At 45.5% G+C, this 18,958-nt stretch overlaps 1 protein-coding gene across 3 annotated transcripts in view; it reads right to left on the bottom strand.

Moving 5' to 3' along the window:
* The window catches only part of NOM1 (nucleolar protein with MIF4G domain 1), a 36,279-nt gene that overhangs the window by 4,066 nt on the left and 13,255 nt on the right, over nucleotides 1–18,958 (bottom strand). Inside the window, exons 5-11 of one of the 3 annotated variants that reach the window (XM_023225396.2) lie at nucleotides 18,378–18,488; nucleotides 17,471–17,638; nucleotides 16,618–16,739; nucleotides 14,174–14,306; nucleotides 13,482–13,613; nucleotides 11,093–11,202; nucleotides 10,550–10,773 (exon numbers count right to left, since the gene is read on the bottom strand). In XM_023225396.2, the coding sequence (XP_023081164.2) occupies nucleotides 10,599–10,773; nucleotides 11,093–11,202; nucleotides 13,482–13,613; nucleotides 14,174–14,306; nucleotides 16,618–16,739; nucleotides 17,471–17,638; nucleotides 18,378–18,488 (951 nt within the window). In that variant the 3' untranslated portion in view covers nucleotides 10,550–10,598. Of the gene's footprint in view, nucleotides 1–7,153; nucleotides 10,774–11,092; nucleotides 11,203–13,481; nucleotides 13,614–14,173; nucleotides 14,307–16,617; nucleotides 16,740–17,470; nucleotides 17,639–18,377; nucleotides 18,489–18,958 lie in introns of those variants that run through there. The other 2 variants (XM_023225397.2, XM_023225395.3) reach the window with 2 other exon arrangements.

Raw genomic sequence — 18,958 nt, 5'->3', positions numbered from 1 at the left:
GTTGCTACAAAAAGTAAAAAAATTAGCTGGGCATGGTGGCACAGCTTGTATTCCCAGCTATGTGGGAGGCTGAGGTGAGAGAATCATTTGAACCTGGGAGGTCAAGGGTGCAGTGATCCCTGATCGTGCCACTGCACTCCAGCATGAGTGACAGAGTAAGGCCCTGATTTTTAAAAATATGAACTCAAAGATAGATCATTTGAAATTATCCAGGCAAAGTAACAAAAAGATAAAAAGAATGAAAAAGAGTGAAGAAAGCCTATGGGAATTGGGAACATCATCAAGCAAAACAATATATGTATTCTGGGAGTCCCAGATGAAGCAGAGAAAGGGAAAGGGGCAAAAACCTCAATAAAAAAAATGACAGGAAACTTCCCAAAACTAGAGAGGAAAATGAACATCCAGATCCATGAAGCCCAAAGAACCCCAAATAAATTGAGCATAAAGAAGTCTTCACCAAGACACATTATCATGAAACTGCTAAAAGTCTAAGCTAGAGATAATTTTGAAAGCAGCAAGAGAAAAGCAACTCTTTCCAAAAAATCCCCCCTTATCCCTGCATAAGGCTATCAGCAGATTTCTCAGCAGAAACCTTGAAGGCCTGGAGAGAGGGGGATATATTTAGAGTGCCGAAAGCAAAAGAAACCCCTGCCAACCAAGAATAGTATCCTGGCAAAGGTGTCCCTCAGTGATGAAGGGGAGATCAAAACTTCCCAACACAAACAAAAGCTAAGGGAGTTCATCACCAGTAGACCTGTCTTTACAAGAAGGGCTAACAGGGGTTCTTCAGTTTGAAACAAAAAGATATTAATGTTCAACATAAAAACATATGAAGGCATAAAATTGATTGATAAAGGTAAGTATATGGTCAAATTCAGAATTCTCTAATATTTAATGATTGTGTGTAAGTCACTTTTAACTCTAGTATAAAAGTTAAAAGACAAAAGTATCAAAAACAGCTGTAGCTACAATAAGTTGTTAATGGATAGACACACACAGAAACGTAAATTGTGACATCAATAATATAAAATGCATGTGGGGGTGGAGAGGTAAAAGTATAGGCAATTCAAGTTATGAGCTTATACAGTTGACCTTTGAACAATGAGGGTTTGAACTTTGTGGGTCTATTTATAAGCTAATTTTCTTCTGCCTCTGCCATCCCTGATACCACAAGACAACCTCTCCTCAGACTACTCAACGTGAGGATGATGAGGATGATGACATTTATGATGATCCACTTCTACTTAATGAATAAGAAATATATATTTTTCTTTTTTTTAGACAGAGTCTCACTTTGTTGCCCAGGCTAGAGTGCAGTGGCACAATCTCGGCTCACTGCAACCTCCACCTCCCAGGTTCAAGTGATTCTCCTGCCTCAGCCTCCCGAGTAGCTGGGATTACAGGTGTGTGCCACCACGCCTGGATAATTTTGTAGTTTTAGTAGTGGCATGGTGGCACATGCCTGTAATCCCAGCTACTCGGGAGGCTGAGGCAGGAGAATCACTTGAACCTTGGAGACGGAGGTTGCAGTGAGATGAGATCACACACTGCACTCCAGCATGGGTGGCAGAGTGAGACTCCATCTCACAAAAAGGAATGTCACTATATAATGATAAAGGGGTTAATTCATCACGAGCATATAACAATTACAAACATATATCCATTCAATATTAGAGCACCTAAACATAAAGCAAATACTAACAGAAAAGAGGGAAGAAACAGACAGCAGTGCAATAATAGTAGGGGACCTGATTATCCATTTTCAATAACAGACAGATCATCCAGACAGAAAACCAACAAATCCTAGCCAAAGCAATTAGGTAAGAAAAAAAAAAATCCAAATAGGAAAGGAAGAAATTCTCTGTTTGCAGATGACACGATCGTATGTCTAGAAAACCCTAAAGACTCCATAAAAACTTGCTAGAGCTAATAAACAAATTTAGTACAGTTGAGGATACAAAAATCAGTTGTGTCTCTAAACACTAACAACAAACTATCCAAAAGAGAAGAAAACAAATTTACAATAGCGTCAAAAAGAACAAAATACTTAAGTATAAATTTAACTGGGGTGAGGCCAGACATGGTGGCTCACACATGTAATCGCAGCCCTTTGGGAGGCTGAGGCAGGCGGATCATGAGGTCAGGAGATCAAGACCATCCTGGCTAACATGGTGAAACCCCGTCTCTACTAAAAATACAAAAAATTAGCCAGGCATGGTGGTGGACACCTATAGTCCCAGCTACGCAGGAGGCTGAGGCAGGAGAATGGCATGAACCCAGGAGGTGGAGCATGCAGTGAGCTGAGATCGCACCATTGCACTTCAGCCTGGGTGACAGAGCGAGACTCCGTCTCAAAAAAAAAAAAAAAAAAAAATTTAACGGAGGTGAAAGATCTATGTACTAACAACTATATGAAACATTGATTAAAGAAACTAAAGGCCAGACGCGGTGGCTCACGCCTGTAATCCCAGCACTTTGGGAGGCCGAGGCAGGCGGATCATGAGGTCACGAGATCGAGACCATCCTAGCTGACACGGTAAAACCCCATCTCTACTAAAAATACAAAAAATTAGCCGGGTGTGGTGGCAGGCGCCTGTAGTCTCAGCTACTCAGGAGGCTGAGGCAGGAGAATGGCGTGAACCCAGGAGGGGGAGCTTGCAGTGAGCCGAGATTACACCACTGCACTCCAGCCTAGGTGACAGAGCGAGACTCCATCTCAAAAAAAAAAAAAAAAAAAAAGAAACTAAAGTAGGCACAAATAAATGAAAAGATATCATATGCTTATGGATTGGGATAATTAACATTGTTAAAATGTCCATACTACTCCGTGATCTAGAGATTCAATGCAATCTCTATAAACGGCGTTTTTCACGTGTATAGAAAAAACAGGCCGGGCACAGTGGCTCACACCTGTAATCCTAGCACTTTGGGAGGCCAAGGTGGGCAGATCATGAGGTCAAGAGATCGAGATCAGCCTGGCCAACATGGTGAAACCTTGACTCTACTGAAAATACAAAAATTAGCAGGGTGTTATGGCACTTGCCTGTAGTCCCAGCTACTCGGGAGGCTGAGGCAGGAGAATCACTTGAACCTGGGAGGTGGAGGTTGCAGTGAGCCGAGGTCGTGCCACTGCACTCCAGCCTGGCAACAGAGAACAAGACTCTGTCTCAAAAATAATAATAATAATAATAAATAAAAGAAAAAACAACTCTAAAATTCAAATGGAACTACAAAAGACCCCAAAGAGCCAAAGCAATCTTGAGAAAGAACAAAGCTGAAGGCATCACACTTCTTGATTTCAAACTACAGTCAGCCTGGCGTGGCGGCTCATGCCTGTAATCCCAGCACTTTGGGAGGCTGAGGTGGGTGAATCAGTTGAGGCCAGGAGTTTGAGACTAGCCTGGCCAATGTAGAGAAACACGATCTCTACTAAAAATACAAAAATTAGCTGGGCATGGTGGCAGGCACCCGTAATCCCAGCTACTTGGGAGGCTGAGTTATGAGAATCACTTGAACCAGGGAGATGGAGGTTGCAGTGAGCCCAAATTGCACCGTTATACTCCAGCCTGGCTGACAGAGTGAGACTGTCTCAAAAATACCAAAACAAAACAAAACAACTACAGTCACATGTCGCTAATGACAGCGATACATTCTGAGATATGTGTTGTTAGGCAATTTCATCATTGTTCAAACATCACAGAGTGCACTTACACAAGATGGTATAGCCTGCTACACACTTTGGCTGTATGGCATAGCCTACTGCTCCTGGGCTACAAACCCATACAGCATGTTACTGTATTGAATATTCTAAGCACTTACAACACAGTGATATTTGGGTGTCTAAACACAGAAAAGGGATTTTTTCAGCTCCATTATCTTATGCATCCACTGTTGTATATATAGTCTTTCATTGACCAAAATGTCATTATGTGACATGTGACTATATATTACAAAGCTATAGTCATCAAAGCAGTCTGGTACTGGCATAAAAACAGATCCATAGACCAGGGGAACAGAATACAGCCCAGAAATAAACCCCGCATACACAGTCAACTAATATTTGGCAAGGGCACCAAGAATACACAATGAGGAAAGGATAATGTTTTCAATAAACGGTGCTGGGAAAAATGGATCTCCAATGCAAAAGAATGGAACTGGATGGTCATCTTACACCGTATACAAAAATCAACTCAAATGGATCAAAGGCTTAAATCTTTTAAGACCTGAAATCACATAATGTAGGAAAAAAGTTCCTCAACGTTGGTCTAGGAAATAACTTTTTGGATGTGAACCCAAAAGCACAGGCAACACAAGCAAAACTAAACAAATGGGATTACATCCAACTCAAAAGTTTCTGCACAGGAGAAGAAAAACAAAAAAGAAAAGACAGCCTATAAAGTGGGAGAAAATAGTCGCAAACCACAGATCTAATGACAGGTCATTATCCAAAATACATGCATACAACTGAATAGCAAAACCAAAAACCCACAAATAACAAAACCACATCAAAAACCTGATAAAAATTGGGCAAAGGATGCATATAAACATTTCTCCAAAGCAAGCATACAAACGCCCAACAGTTACACAAGATGTTCAACATCACCAATCATCAGGGAAATGAAAATCAAAACCACAATGAACATCACCTTGCATCTGTTAGAATGGCTATTACCAAAACCACAAAAGGTAAGTGTTGGCAAAGGCGCGGAGAAAAGGGAACCCATACCTTTTTCCTTACATGCAGTTGGTGCAAAAATGTAAATTGGCACAGCCATTATGGAAAGCAATTGGGAAGCTCCTCAAAAAATTAAAAATAGAACTTCCATATGATCCAGTAATCCCACAACTGGGTATACACCTAAAAGAACTAAGTCACCATTTCAAAGAGACATCCACACTCCCGTATTCATTTCAGCACTAGTCGCAATAGCCAAGATACAGCATCAACCTAATGGATAAAGAAAATGTGGTATACGGGGCCGGGTGCAGTGGCTCACGCTTGTAATCCCAGCACTTTGGGAGGCTGAGGCAGGCAGATTACCTGAGGTCAGGAGTTTGAGACCAGCCTGCCCAACATGGTGAAACCCTGTCTGTACTAAAAATACAAAACTTAGTCAGGCATGGTGGCGCACGCCTGTAATCTCAGCTACTCGGGAAGCTGAGGCCAGAGAATCACTTGAATCCAGGAGGCAGAAGTTGCAGTGAGCTGAGATCGCGCCACTGCACTCCAGCAAGGGAGACACAGTGAGACTCCTTTTCAAAAAGAAAAAGAAAAAGAGAATGTGGTCTATGTATACAATGGAGTACTATATACAGTCTTAAGAAGGAAGGAAATCCTGTCATTTGTAATGGCATGAAATAAACTGGAGGACATTGTTAAGATATCTAGGCACAGAAAGACAAATACCGTATGATTTCACAGTGAAATCTAAAACAGTCAAACTCATAGAAGCAGAAAGGAGGAGGATGGTTGCCGGGCGCTATGGGGGAGAGGCGAATGGGAGGTGATGGTCACGGGTACAAAGTTTCAGTTATGCAGGATGAGTAAGTTCTGGTAAGCTACTACAAAGCATGGACCAGCTTAGAAGCTGGTCTTAGAATACTAACAGAATGTCCCTTGAGAGGCAGCAAGAAAACTCAAGGGACATTCTGTTAGTATTCTATCACTGTGAATTCCTTACTTTGATAATTATACTGTGATTACAGAAGTAAATGTTCTTGTTCTTAGGAAAGACATACAAAAGCATTTAGGCGTGAAGGGATTTGATGATGCAACTTACAAGTGGTTCAGAAAAGAAAATCTGGGCCCAGCTACCTACAAGAGAATGAATGAGCCAGGCGCCGTGGTTCACGCCTGTAATCCCAACACTTTGGGAGGCCAAGGCAGGTGGATCACAAGGTCAGGAGTTTGAGACCAGCCTACCAACATGGTGAAACCCCGTCTCTACTAAAAACACAAAAATGAGCCAGGTGTGGAGGCATGTGCCAGTCATCCCAGCTACTCAGGAGGCTGAGGCAGAAGAATCACTTGAAGCTGGGAGGTGGAGCTTGCAGTGAGCCGAGACCACACCACTGCACTCCAGCCTGGGCAACAGAGTGAGACTCCGTCTCAAAAAAAAAAAGAGAGAATGAATGCACTCCTGACCTGGCCCTTGGGATGCCTGCCACAGCGGGGAGAGGGGGAGGGTGCTGGCATCTTCTGGCTCACTCCTATACACTCCATTCGACCCCGAAGGGATGTAGGTGTCTGGACAATTTGGACACCCACTGACACCAGGCCCATCAGTGCAGTTCCTGATACTGAAGCCCCTGAGCACGGCCAATGACAGGACCTTCCCTCCTTCCATTCTCCAGCTCTCCCTCCCTCCCTGCCAACGCGGGCAGTGCGACAGGGAGCTGAGGCAGGCACCTGACCAAGCTGAAGGAAACCAACCCCCCCAAAGTTAAGGTAAATCTTGGCAGATTTACGCTAAGGCCTAGGCAATTTTTTACGAAGGAAGCAAAGGTGATTCCAATCAGTTTGCTTAATTATTTCTGTAAAAGAATAGTATATTTTAGATCTTTAGAGAATGTGTTCTGAATTACGAATGCTTTCAAAAAATCTATTTTGAAACAATTATACACTTACAGAAAAGTTACAAGAACACACTTCACCCACATAATCCCCCCAAGTTCTCCAGTGGCTAACATTCCACCTCCTGGGCTTTCTGTCTCTCTGGGGCTGCAGAGAATGAATCTTTCTTCCTAAATCATAGAGCTAAGAAGCCTTCTTTAAAAGGTAAAGAACAGGTACAGACCTCAGTATACCACCAAAGCTTTTTTTTTTCTTTGAGACGGAGGCTTGTTCTTTTGCCCAGGCTGGAGTGCAGTGACGTAATCTCAGCTCACTGCAACCTCCCCGTGCTGGGTTCAGGCAATTCTCCTGCCTCAGCCTCCCCAGTAGCTGGGATTACAGGCGCCTGCCACTATGCCTGGCTAATTTTCGTATTTTTGGTAGAGACAGGGTTTTCGCCATGTTGGCCAGGCTGGTCCCGAACTCCTGACCTCAGATGATCCACACGCCTCGGCCTCCCTAAGTGCTGGGATGACAGATGTGAGCCACCATGCCCGGCCAAGCTGGTCTTTCAAAATAAACATTCACTGTTACTCTAAACAAAATATAAAAAATACATTTTATTTACACATTTCAATACTTTAAAGTTTGTTCCTTACACCTCTAAAAATGAGATTCCCTAAGACAGCTGTTTAGTCATTCTATACATTAGCAGTTCTGAACCTGCACTGCAAAGTCCACAAGTTCATACGTAACACTGAGCACTAGGCATCCTGCAGTATTTTAAGTGTATTTTCAATTGCACTGTAATACATTTCTAAAAAACCCCTATATATTTAAAAGCAATTCTGAATTCCTAGCTTTTAGTCAAGATGTACTTATTTACTATTTATACTAAATTATAATTACTAACAGCCCATATATATTGGTTTTTTTGTTGTTTTTTTGAGAGAGTTTCACTCTTGTTACCTAGGCTGGAGTGCAGTGAGCAGAGATCTCACTGCAACCTCCGCCTCCCAGGTTTAAGTGATTCTCCTGCCTCAGCCTCCTGAGTAGCTGGGATTACAGGTGCCTGCCATCATGCCCAATGAATTTTTATATTTTTAGTAGAGATGGGGTTTTGCCATGTTGGCCAGGCTGGTCTCGAACTCCTGATCTCAAGTGATCTGCCCGCCCAAACCTCCCAAAGTGCTGGGATTACAGGTGCGAGCCACTGTGCCCAGCCCCATATGTTGTTAAAATGTACAGACTTACAGGTAATCTGCCATATACTAAATGCAAACCGTAGCTGATAATTTAAGTCATAAATATACTGTATAGCAAAGATAGGTATTTTTGTTTTAATAATAAAAGACAATATAAAAATGGGATTGTTTATAGAAATTCATGTTCTGCAGAAAAATCAGCTTCAATTCTCTACCTCAAACAAGGGTTACTGCGTGTGGCACATAATGAAATCAGGCGGTGCCACTGTCGTGATAGTTTTTCCCAATCCTAGTAGCTGCACCCATAATTAATTCCTACTCACATCACTTACGTTAGTGCTACTCAAATGTGGGCCATTCACAGGCGGCCAGGGATCCTCTTGGTCTGTGAGGCCGGGGGCTTGCATCAGAATGCAAATCAACAGTGGTGTAAAGCACAATGTAGTTCAACTGACATTTTTTTCTTCATAGTAAGACCTTCTTGAGGAAGGAAGCAGTGTGTTGATTTTTCCTTAGCCCAAGCTCCTTATTTCACTATCAAGCTACACGTCCAGTAGAACTGATCTGTTATACCCCAATCACCACCCAGCAAAGACACTCTTGTTAAAAAGCTCCTTAACAAAGGGAAGATTTTCACTTAATTCACTCTTCTCTTAGTACCTGTCACTTTATTTGTCCTCTAAATTCAGAACCTGCCAGAAGACATAGGGTTTGAATCTGGCCTCGGGTGGAATGATGTTGCTAAATGCAGGGCTAGGAAGTCTGTAGGGACGACACAGTCTCTGTGCTGCTTTGAGTTACTTTCTGTATTCAGTTGTTCATGTTGCTTGCACACGCTTCAAAGCTTAAACCATTAGTTTAGGGATATGCACAGACACTGATGACTTCACATCACAATTTCCAAACACAAACTGCTACAGGGCACAGATAAATAAAATCTGAGGCCAGGCACGGAGGCTCACACCTATAATCCCTGTGTTTGGGAGGCCAAGGCAAGAGGATCACTTGAGGCCGGGAGTTCAAGCCCAGCCTGTATAACACAGGGCTATCTGGTCTCTACTGCTTGTGGTCCTAGCTATCCGTGAGGCTGAGGCAAAAGGATTGCTTCAGTCCAGGAATTTGCTACAGTAACTATGATCATGCCACTGCACTCCGGCCTGGGTGACAGAGTAAGCCTGTCTCTCTCTTAAAAAATAAATACATAATATCTGAAAGTGCCACAAAGGGGGTGTTTTGCACAGGAGTGACATCACCAGCACCTGTGCCCATCTGCCCAACAGGACCACTCTGAGGAGGACAGTGACTGCTGGACAGATGAGTTTATACAACCTCTCAATGTCTATTCTGTATTCACATCTTAGTGACTTTTTTCAACAATCAAAGGTAAAATGTAAATTGAGTCTGCAGCATTTGAGAAAGAAAAGCAAAACAATAAACATTTGGGTATCTGTAATACGTGCTAGTATCTAGGGACGTTTCTGCTTCCTCCCAAAATCAGTTTTCCACACTTAGTGAATGGGGTGTGTTTGTTCCTCTCACTAGATAAATGTTAATTCTTTGCAGGCAGTAATTGTATTTTCTTCATGTTTACATCTCCAAATCCTTGCAAGCAAGTAGCACCTATTAACAGTCAAATAACTACTGTTTGGTGACCTCAGAGTTGCTTAGGAATATTTACAATTTGGAATTGGTGAGATGAATACCCTCAACTGTGTGGGAATGTCACATGAATGATGAAAAGCACCTGTCTGCACTGTAGTCTACATAAGGCCATATCCACAGGGCTTAAGTTGACTGACTTTGCCAAAGTTCAACTGCATCCCAAATACTTAAAACAGTATCAAGAATCACATTGAAGCTGGGCGCAGCGGCTCACGCCTGTAATCCCAGCACTTTGGGAGGCCGAGGCGGGTGGATCACCTGAGGTCAAGAGTTCAAGACCAACCTGGCCAACATGGTGAAACCTCGTCTCTACTAAAATACAAAAACTAGCCAGGCGTGGTGGCACACGCCTGTAGCCCCACCTATTAGGGAGGCTGAGGCAGGAGAATCGCTTGAACCCGGGAGACGGAGGGTGCAGTGAGTCAAGATTACACCACACTGCACTCCAGCCTGGGCGACAGAGCAAGACTCCGTCTCAAAAGAAGAATCACATTTAACTGATGGTTTTTGAACTTTTAACCAATTATTTTAAAAAGCTAAAAACCTCATCAATTTCTTCATAACTGCACCCTCTAGTGGCCTATTTTATCTATTTTTTTTTGACAGTCTCACTGTCCAGCCCAGGTTGGAGTACAGTGGTACAATCTTGGCTCACCGCAGTCTCTACCTCCAGGATTCAAGCAATTCTTGTGCCTCAGCCACCTCAGAAACTGTATCACCAGCATGTGCCATCATGCCTGGCTCATTTTTGTATTTCTAGTAGAGACCGGGTTTTGCCCAGGCTGGTTTCAAATACCTGGCCTCAAGTGATCCACCCGCCTTGGCCTCGCAAAGTGCTGGGATTACAGGCGTGAGCCGTCACGCTCGGCCATACCTATTAAACAATTTTAAGACAATCACACACACCAGCCTCACTGCTTAGAGAACCCTGTCCAGTACGCCTGAACCCCCTTTTCCCTCCCTCCTTCTCCTCTCACCCCCAAAGATATAGTTATTTGAAAATGGCTTTAAATACAAACAATAAAACCTTAGATCAAAAAATTATCTCAAAATATAATACAATGATAGACAATGATATAGCTCTACCAAACGTTCACACGCAGGCAACAGAATAAAGCTTTGGGTTTACCAAGGACATTTTACGGTCAAAGGGCCACCTGCCTTCCTTCCTTCCCTGACTACATTCTCAGGGAAGCTTTTCCTTGCAGACACTTTGTCACAAGGTCAGCTCTCTCTCGCAGCACGTTGGCTTGGTCGGCGCTTCTGTGGGCCTGTGCGTTCTTTAGCAGGAAGTGGCTGATGAAAAGCTTCAAACCCTCACGTAACATCCCCAGCTTTGGATTGTCAGATACTCTGGGAAGGAATCGTATAAACACATGTCAGGGCTGAGCCTCTCCTGGATCTCAATCCTGGGTATCTCGAATAGTGAGACATAACCAGTTTCTTTTAAAAACAGAATTCTCAATTAAGAACTTCTTAACATATTATTACCAATCATTGTTAGTTTGCTGGTAGACAAATTTCTATTCCCCAGATCTAATGCATACTAGCTTAAAAATAAAACTGAAAAGATTAAGCTACACACGTAGTACACCCTTGTGTTTCTAAATGAACACAAGTGAAAACAATCTATTTCTCTTCCACGTCTCATCAGAAAGGGTGGGGCACATACCTTGTGAAAATCAAACTGAGGTCTTCAGTTTCTGTTTCCGTTAACAGGATACTTAATACTTTTCGTAAAAAGTGCACTCTGGGTTTGTCCAGTTCACTGAATTCAACTACCTAATGGTCAGGACACAGAGAAAAATAGTTACCCTGATTCAGTCAACTTTGTCAATGATTTGTAAACATACTTAATTAGAGTAAAAATGAATCTCCCCCACTCCCCCACTCTACCCCTGATTTAAGAAGCTATTTCTAGAGCTAAGAAATGAACACCTGTTGGCAAGGATGTGGGCCTTGGGAATCCCTATACCCTGCTGGCAGAGGTGTGGCCGGCCACAATCACCGCTGAGAACAACTGAGCAGTGTAAGTGCAATTCCCGGGGCATACACCTTATGAATCAGAAATTCAGTATCTAGACCTGAACCATAAATTACCTCCATTCCCAAAGCACCCATCCCCTAATTAAAACTATACATATATAAAATTTACTTCTAGAAGACTAATCCATATATATCTCTCTCCTAGAAAACTATCAAAAAATCAGAAATAACTTAAACACGGATCAGTAGGATAAATAAGTATGTAAACTGAGGCATACGTATACAGTAGGATGCTACCCAGAACAGACTCACGGGCGCCAGCATGGACCCACTTCCATCTTAGCTGAATGTCAGCGAGCTCGAGGAGGGGACTAAATGCATGGTGACGGGAAGGATACCCACAGGGAGGTCGGCAGCCAAACACCATCACAGGCGCTTGCAGACCCGGGACACAGCGAGACCACAAAGCATGGCCGGAACACAGAGATACTGGGAATGAGAGCAGCCCGGGGGGGCGGAGTGGGGCCTGGGGCATCTCTAAAGCTCTAGGCCAAAGGATGCACTCCTGCCACGCCTCTCCCGCTCATCTGCGGCAGTATCCATGATGAGCACGATTCCTGAGTGAGCGAAAGGCAAGGCCGGGGAGTGGAGGGGGAGCGACGCCTCCGCCGTGATCTAAGTTATTCCAGTTGTCAGGATTTGGCGTAAGGCTCGGTGCCCTCGTTTTCAGTACAGTGGCCCAACTTAGACACTTGGACACAGGAAGTTGGACACAGCAAGGGACGTAGTGTGCACTGGAGCGGGCATGCTGATGAACTGCACAGGACACACAGAAACACACGGGAAGCTGCGGCTGCAGCTGTCTTGTGGGTCCAGGCCACTGCAGTCAACGCCCCTCAACTTTCTCTGCTTTTCACTTCCCATTGCCCCCCAGGCGCTCCAAATTTTTTTAGGCTATTCAGAGTCTGTTGGTCCTACTATCCAAGCCTTACTGGCCCACATCAAATCCCAACTTATAAAATGCCTAGGTTTCAGCCGGGCACAGTGGCTCACGCCTGTAATATTAGCACTTTGGGAGGCTGAGGAAGGCAGATCACAAGGTCAGGAGTTCCAGACCAGCCTGGCCAACACAGTGAAATCCTGTCTCTACTAAAAATACAAAAATTAGCTGGGTGTGGCGGCAGGCGCCTGTAGTCCCAGCTACTTGGGAGGCTGAGGCAGGAGAATCGCTTGAATCCGGGAGGCGGAGGTTGCAGTGAGCTGAGATCCGGCCACTGCACTCCAGCCTGGGCGACAGAGCAACACTCCATCTTGGGGAAAAAGAAAAAAAGACGTCTGTGTTTCATGGTTCACTGCAAAGTCCCAAAACACAGCAGGGCCGGAGAAAGCCTACAGTTTTCTAACAACTTACATAGAAGTGAGCAAACTCACCTCACCTCTAAGGACACCAGGCCCTACTTCGTCCACTCTCCTCCTCACGAACAGTGACTGGTTCAGGATTTTTTTTTTTGAGATGGAGTCTTGCTCTGTCGCCCGGGCTGGAGTGCAGTGGCCAGATCTCAGCTCACTGCAAGCTCTGCCTCCCGGGTTTACGCCATTCTCCTGCCTCAGCCTCTGGAGTAGCTGGGACTATAGGCACCTGCCACCTTGCCCGGCTAGTTATTTTTTTTTTTTTTTGTATTTTTAGTAGAGACGGGGTTTCACCGTGTTAGCCAGGATGGTCTCGATCTCCTGACCTCGTGATCCGCCTTCTCGGCCTCCCAAAGTGCTGGGATTACAGGCTTGAGCCACCGCACCCGGCCTAGTTCAGGATTTAATAATTAGGACCAACAAATTAACCTCAAACCCCAAAACAGATTCACTCAGATTAGCAAAAGAACTGCAGCCGTGCCTTCATTTACCAGGTTAATTTGTAGCGCCTGTTAGTCTGGCCATTTTCTATGCTGGCTAGGAAAACGCAGGCACTTTTCAGATGAATCAGAATCGAAGAAAAACACGCTGGTACAATAGGACCTGATGTAAACAATTACACTCCCATTTCCATTGCTTTCAGTATTTTCACATGTTACACGAACCTTTAAGATGGAAAGGGAAAGAGATTTTGTCTTCAACAAGTGGGCCACCAGATGAACCAAATTAGAGAAATTCGTAGCTGGCAAGTTTTCCAAGTCCCGAAATTTGTCCCATATGCTGAACTGGAAAGTCATCTAGTATCATAGTTAAAAGGAGAAAAAAAGGTAAATGGCCACAAATTATTATAATACATCACCAAGAACAGAACCTAAAGGTATTTTCTTATTATCTTATTTTTAATATTCTAAACATCAAGACTTTTAGTGGTGGCCTTACTGTCCTTTCCTATGGAGCATAGTCCCAAGCAGTTTCACAAGAATCTCTTTCTGGTGCAGTTTTCCTCCCAAATCAGCAGATACCAACAGAACATTCTAAGGAAAAGGCCACAGCAAGTGACATCAGAAGAGACTGGTGCACTGTAAACCGGTGAGGTGCTCCTGCTGGCCTGGCCACACACTGCCTGCGACTGTGGCAGGAGCAGGCGACATGAGGACATGGTGGACCTTTGACATTCCCCTCTAGCCCTCCCACTTCCGCTCCCAGTGAACGTGGCCTGGCAGCCAGTGTGGACCACGTGACTGGGATATCAGCGGCCTCCTGACTTGGGGAACTCCTTTGCAGGTGGGTTGAACCAGGCAGCATGTGTAGAAAAAACAGTAGAGCAGATGTAACTGGTGCCTCCGCACTAAGCTACCTGAAATCTCCTTTCATATTCACAGAATTTGCTAGCCAGGAAAGCATAGAATGGATTGTAAGTTTTTTCTTGAAGGCAGCAATCCATGAGAACGTGAATGATTTCTCTCTCCTGCTGATCCTTAAGTCCAAGCCTAGAAAACAGAGAACAGCAATGACTGGAACATCGCTCGACTTCCGAAGTTTAATGGCTGATACCTTTCAGGGGAAATCCTTCCCGCCTGGAAAGCTCTGGTGAGAGGCAAGCCAGGTAAAGGAGGTGGAGGCAGCGGCAGACACCAGCTAGGGGCCCAGCCCCGTCACAACCTCTCTGGTCCTCAGCTTATCCCACAATGTGACAAAACGTCAGAGGAGACAAGACCATTAAGGTCCCCCGCCAGCTGCAAAAGTCGACAGCTGTGCCCGGCTGACAATAAACGCCTCAATCGTGTGTGCCCTCAGAGCTGGTTCCTGCTATGGCAATGACTTCACATTTTCTTTCTTTCTTTTTTTTTTTGAGACAGTCTTGCTCTGTCACCCAGGCTGGAGTGCAAGTGGTGTGACCTCAGCCCACGACAACCTCCACCTCTCAGGTTCAAGCGATTCTTGTGCCTCAGCCTCCCGAGTAGCTAAGATTACAGGTGCCACCACCACCCTCAGCTAATTTTTGTATTTTTAGTAGAGATGGGGTTTCACCATGTTGGCCAGGCCGCTCTTGAACTCCTGACCTCAGGTGATCCATCTACCTTGGCCTCCCAAAGTACTGGGATTACAGACATGAGCCAGGGTGCCTGCCTGTTTGTAAAACTTGAGTTAGAGCTCACACACAGTGAAACCTATCCTTCGCAGTGCAGAATCCTGTGAGTGTGGATAAGCCCATATAGACATGACACCACCGGCACTGCCGAAACAGAACTCGCCATCGCCTGCGAGAACCTGGGGCCATGAGCCCCCCTTGCCGTGGGCCCCCCTTGCCGTGAGCCCCCCTTGCCGTGGGCCACCGCTAATCTGCCGCGAGAACCTGGGGCCGTGCGCCCCCCTTGCCATGGGCCACTGCTAATCTGCTTCTGTCCCTCTAGTTCTGCCTCTGCCTCTGTCACACAGATTCGAGGCAGGGTGGCCTCCTGCACTGGCAGAATACACTCGAGAGCCACTGTGCTGTTGGGGCCTTGGGAGTTTGCCCCTCGTGATGCTAAGTAGTAAGTATCCCTTAGACAGCGTCTCATGGTTTATCCTTTCCCCAGCTGAGGGGCATGTGGGCTGCTTCCAGTTTCTGGTGAGATCCGAATATGGCTGAGGCTGCCGCCCCTGCACAAAGGCAGACACTCTGCACCTTAGGAGAGAAGCACCAACTCCACTGCAAACGGCATAGCCCCACAGACAGCACTCACGTGAAGGCGGTGCAGGCAGCCCAAAGAACCAACTGAGTTTTGGCTGCATTTATTATCAATTCATGTTGATTAAAAGCTCAGATTCATAACTCATGATTTTGATGAATAATAGTGGGAAAAACTATTGTTTAATAAACATAGTTTGAAAGGCCAAAAATTTCAAAACATGAAGTCCACCAGACGAAAAATAAAAGAAGTCCTTCTGAGTACAAAGGATAAGCTAGACCCGCTGACTAGAGAAGAAGAGCTCTCCTCAAAAGAGCCCTTTTAGAGACAAAGGGTAACTAGGGAGACGGGATGTATCAGCAAAACAGCGAGGCCACAGAGAGGCAAAGGAAGCTCAGGACTTCCACTTCAACTAGGCACCCCAGTTTAGAAAATAAAACCCTAATTATCAGAATCCTAAAACGAACCATGTTCTCCCTATATTTCATCCTAGTTTGAAGCAAATAAAAGAGTATGTATTAACATTACATTGTTTAGAAGTATCTCATAAAACTACACAGGTACATTTAAATTTTTTTTAAACGAGATGGGGTCTCAGTATGTTGCCCAGGCTGGTCTTGAACTCCTGGGCTAAAGTGATCCTCCTGTCTCAGCCTTCTAAGTAGCTGGGATTACAGGATCTTTAAAATCTTATTACAACTAATTATAGAAACTAGACCAGGAAGTTTTAAATGAAGAATCAGAATAGCTTTATTATGAAGATTTATATATTTTTAAGCAATTCATGACAACCAACAGCCACTCACAAGGTTATCTGATACTTTCAGTCAAAACTCCTCAATCTCCAGCCTGAGCAACATGGCAAGACGCTGTCTCAAAAAAACCCCAAAACCCCCCATGTTTATATATCATAAAATGTTCTAATGAGGAACTACTAGAGGCAAATTAATAGGAACAAGATGACTAACCCAGGGATGCACGAATCCAACAGCGTGCGCAGATGGTCACAAGAATAGCCCTGTCCTCCCTAAGCAGCATCAGACTCAGTCACCAAAACTCAAAAAGCAAATCAACTTACTTATTTTACAGCATCTCATTAATAGGTCAAAATGTGTACACAAATACTTACTTCAGAAGCTTTTCGAAAGCATCCAAAAAATCTTCACTTGTCATTATTGTGCAGAATATGTTTCTCCGGATGTCCGTGTTCATCCTCTGCTTCCGGGCGAGTTCTAGGATCTTTGAGCTGACCTGGAAGCATGATGAATGGACAAGTGATACACATGTCTCCATGGAAACTGCTTCCTGAGAGATACCCTACTGTGCTTCAGTGTCACCGATTCCAACTGTGAGGTCGATGTGGGCAGAGGAGCGTCAGCACCAAGTTCACTCTCGGGCAATGCCCCTCTGAGCAAGGGGGAGACACAGTGAAGCCACAGCCGCTGGGGGAGAAAACACTCATGGCGGAGGCTTCTCAGTTGCGGTTCAACCTCAGGGCAAGCGACGATGAATAAAGCACAGAGCCAGTCACTGGCAGAGCCTGGGGAACCGTGACCACCACGAGTGACACAGAATCTGGGACAGGGAAGGACACGAGGGGATAACAAGGGAAGTGTGGGTGAAAAATGGACTTGAATTTCCACAATGTGAAATCCATGGCCTGTGGCCTAGAATGCACAGCCCAGGGGGGCAGCACGAGGGGTCTCAGCAACGGGCTCCTGCCCCGTGAGCGTTCGGGTCCTCATGCCCCATGTCATTCAAATTTCAGATCTCTTAAAGTTCAGTAAAAAGATACAACAGAAACAGAAAAAATTATATCACAATGTAATATTAATAGCAATTTCTATAAGGCCTCCAAATAAACCTTGTACATTTCAGTGACCATTCAAGAACAGTAAGAGAGCTGCTCCAGGTAAAGCTGTGACCACCCAACACACAGGGGGGTGCCACTGCCTGGCAGCCTTGAGCATGGGCGTCCCTACCGTCCCCGCAAGCTGCTTCTGCAGGTGTGTATGGTGACTGTTGTCGATCATCGGGGCCCCACTCCAGGCAGACCCCACAATCCACCAGCGACCTGTCTGCTCCGCATTCAAGATGCTGTCCCAGGAGATGCGAAGCTGAGTCTCAGAACCTGAGCCGGCGCTGCGGACCTGATTAAGAGAGAAGAGCTAATGAAACGCTTTTAATTGGTTCATATTCTGTACTTCCACCCCTGGTGGCTTTGTTTTTGACCATGCCATTTCTGGTGCATGAATACTGGAATACTGGATGATTCACTGGCCATTGGGATGATTAACCTGTTTGGAAAAATGCCAACACTAGCAGTAAACTCGGTGTTTTCTGTTTCAGAGTCCAGCACCCCAGACGCGTTGTTTGGAAAGCTGCCCCCACAGGGGAAAGTGACAGAGCTGCCTCAGGCTCAGTGGCAGGGGAGCACGCGCCTGGAAGAGCCTGGGTCAAGGACGATTTGGACTCCAGATGACAGGGGCTGAAAGACTCACTCCGGCAGGGAGTTGCTCAGTCTTCATCCTGGCTGCATGTCAGGGACGGTCCAAGGACCTACATCATCCGATTTCCTCGGTCCAGGTGGGGACCCGGCCTTCTCTTAACGCATGGGATGATCCAACGATGCAGCCCAAGTTCAGCACCCGGGGCGAGGCAAAGAGGACGCTCGCCCAACACGGGCTTCCCCACGCACGGACACTCTGCACGAGTGCGCCCAGACCACTGGGACAGCCCCCGAGGAAAACTGAGCAGCCTTCACTCTTCCTCTGAGCACGGCCTCACTCACCAGACACCGCCCTGACTCGCAGGGCTGACTGTATCACCACAGGCTCATGCTGACATGGAAGCTCTGAGCAAAGCAGAACCGAAAGTTCCTTGACTTACCAAAGCTCTCTGCAGTTTCCTCAGCTTCTCCACAGGCTCGGGGTCATAGCCTGGAATTTTGCGCATGTCATTGTTCTTCAGGGCCAACATCGTCTCTAGCATAAACCGAATCTTCAAGAAAAATGAAAAAATGGAAAGTCCATCATTTCAAACAGTCTAAACGGCCCATTCAAGTTGGCAAGAAATCTACCACACCTGATGCACAGGGCCGCCACTGCCACGACACAAAGTCAGGACGGCCGTTAGGTAGAGACGGTCTAAACCAGTCTCAGCCGCTTACGCAGGGCTAAATAATACCTCAAACAGAAGTGTGTCCTCCAGCATCAAGTGGGAACCCAGCCTCCCCAGAGATCTCACGTTCCCTTCTGCTCGCCACACGCCTCGCCCTTCCGCACCATCCACACCTCCTCGGCCGCCCCGGGCCCTACTGCGCTCCTGCTCCCACCCTGGCCTCCAGCGACCCGCCCTGGACATCTTCTCTCCTACCACTGGCCTTGTAAGTTTTTAAACTTTAAAACTGGAAGTCATGTCATACTTACAGCAAAGCTGCAAGAACAGCACAAAGAATTCCCACATACCCT

The sequence above is a fragment of the Piliocolobus tephrosceles genome, chromosome 8, assembly GCF_002776525.5.
Source record: "Piliocolobus tephrosceles isolate RC106 chromosome 8, ASM277652v3, whole genome shotgun sequence".
In the NCBI taxonomy this organism is placed as follows: Eukaryota; Metazoa; Chordata; class Mammalia; order Primates; family Cercopithecidae; genus Piliocolobus; species Piliocolobus tephrosceles.
This window is presented reverse-complemented; position numbering and strand designations above follow the sequence as displayed.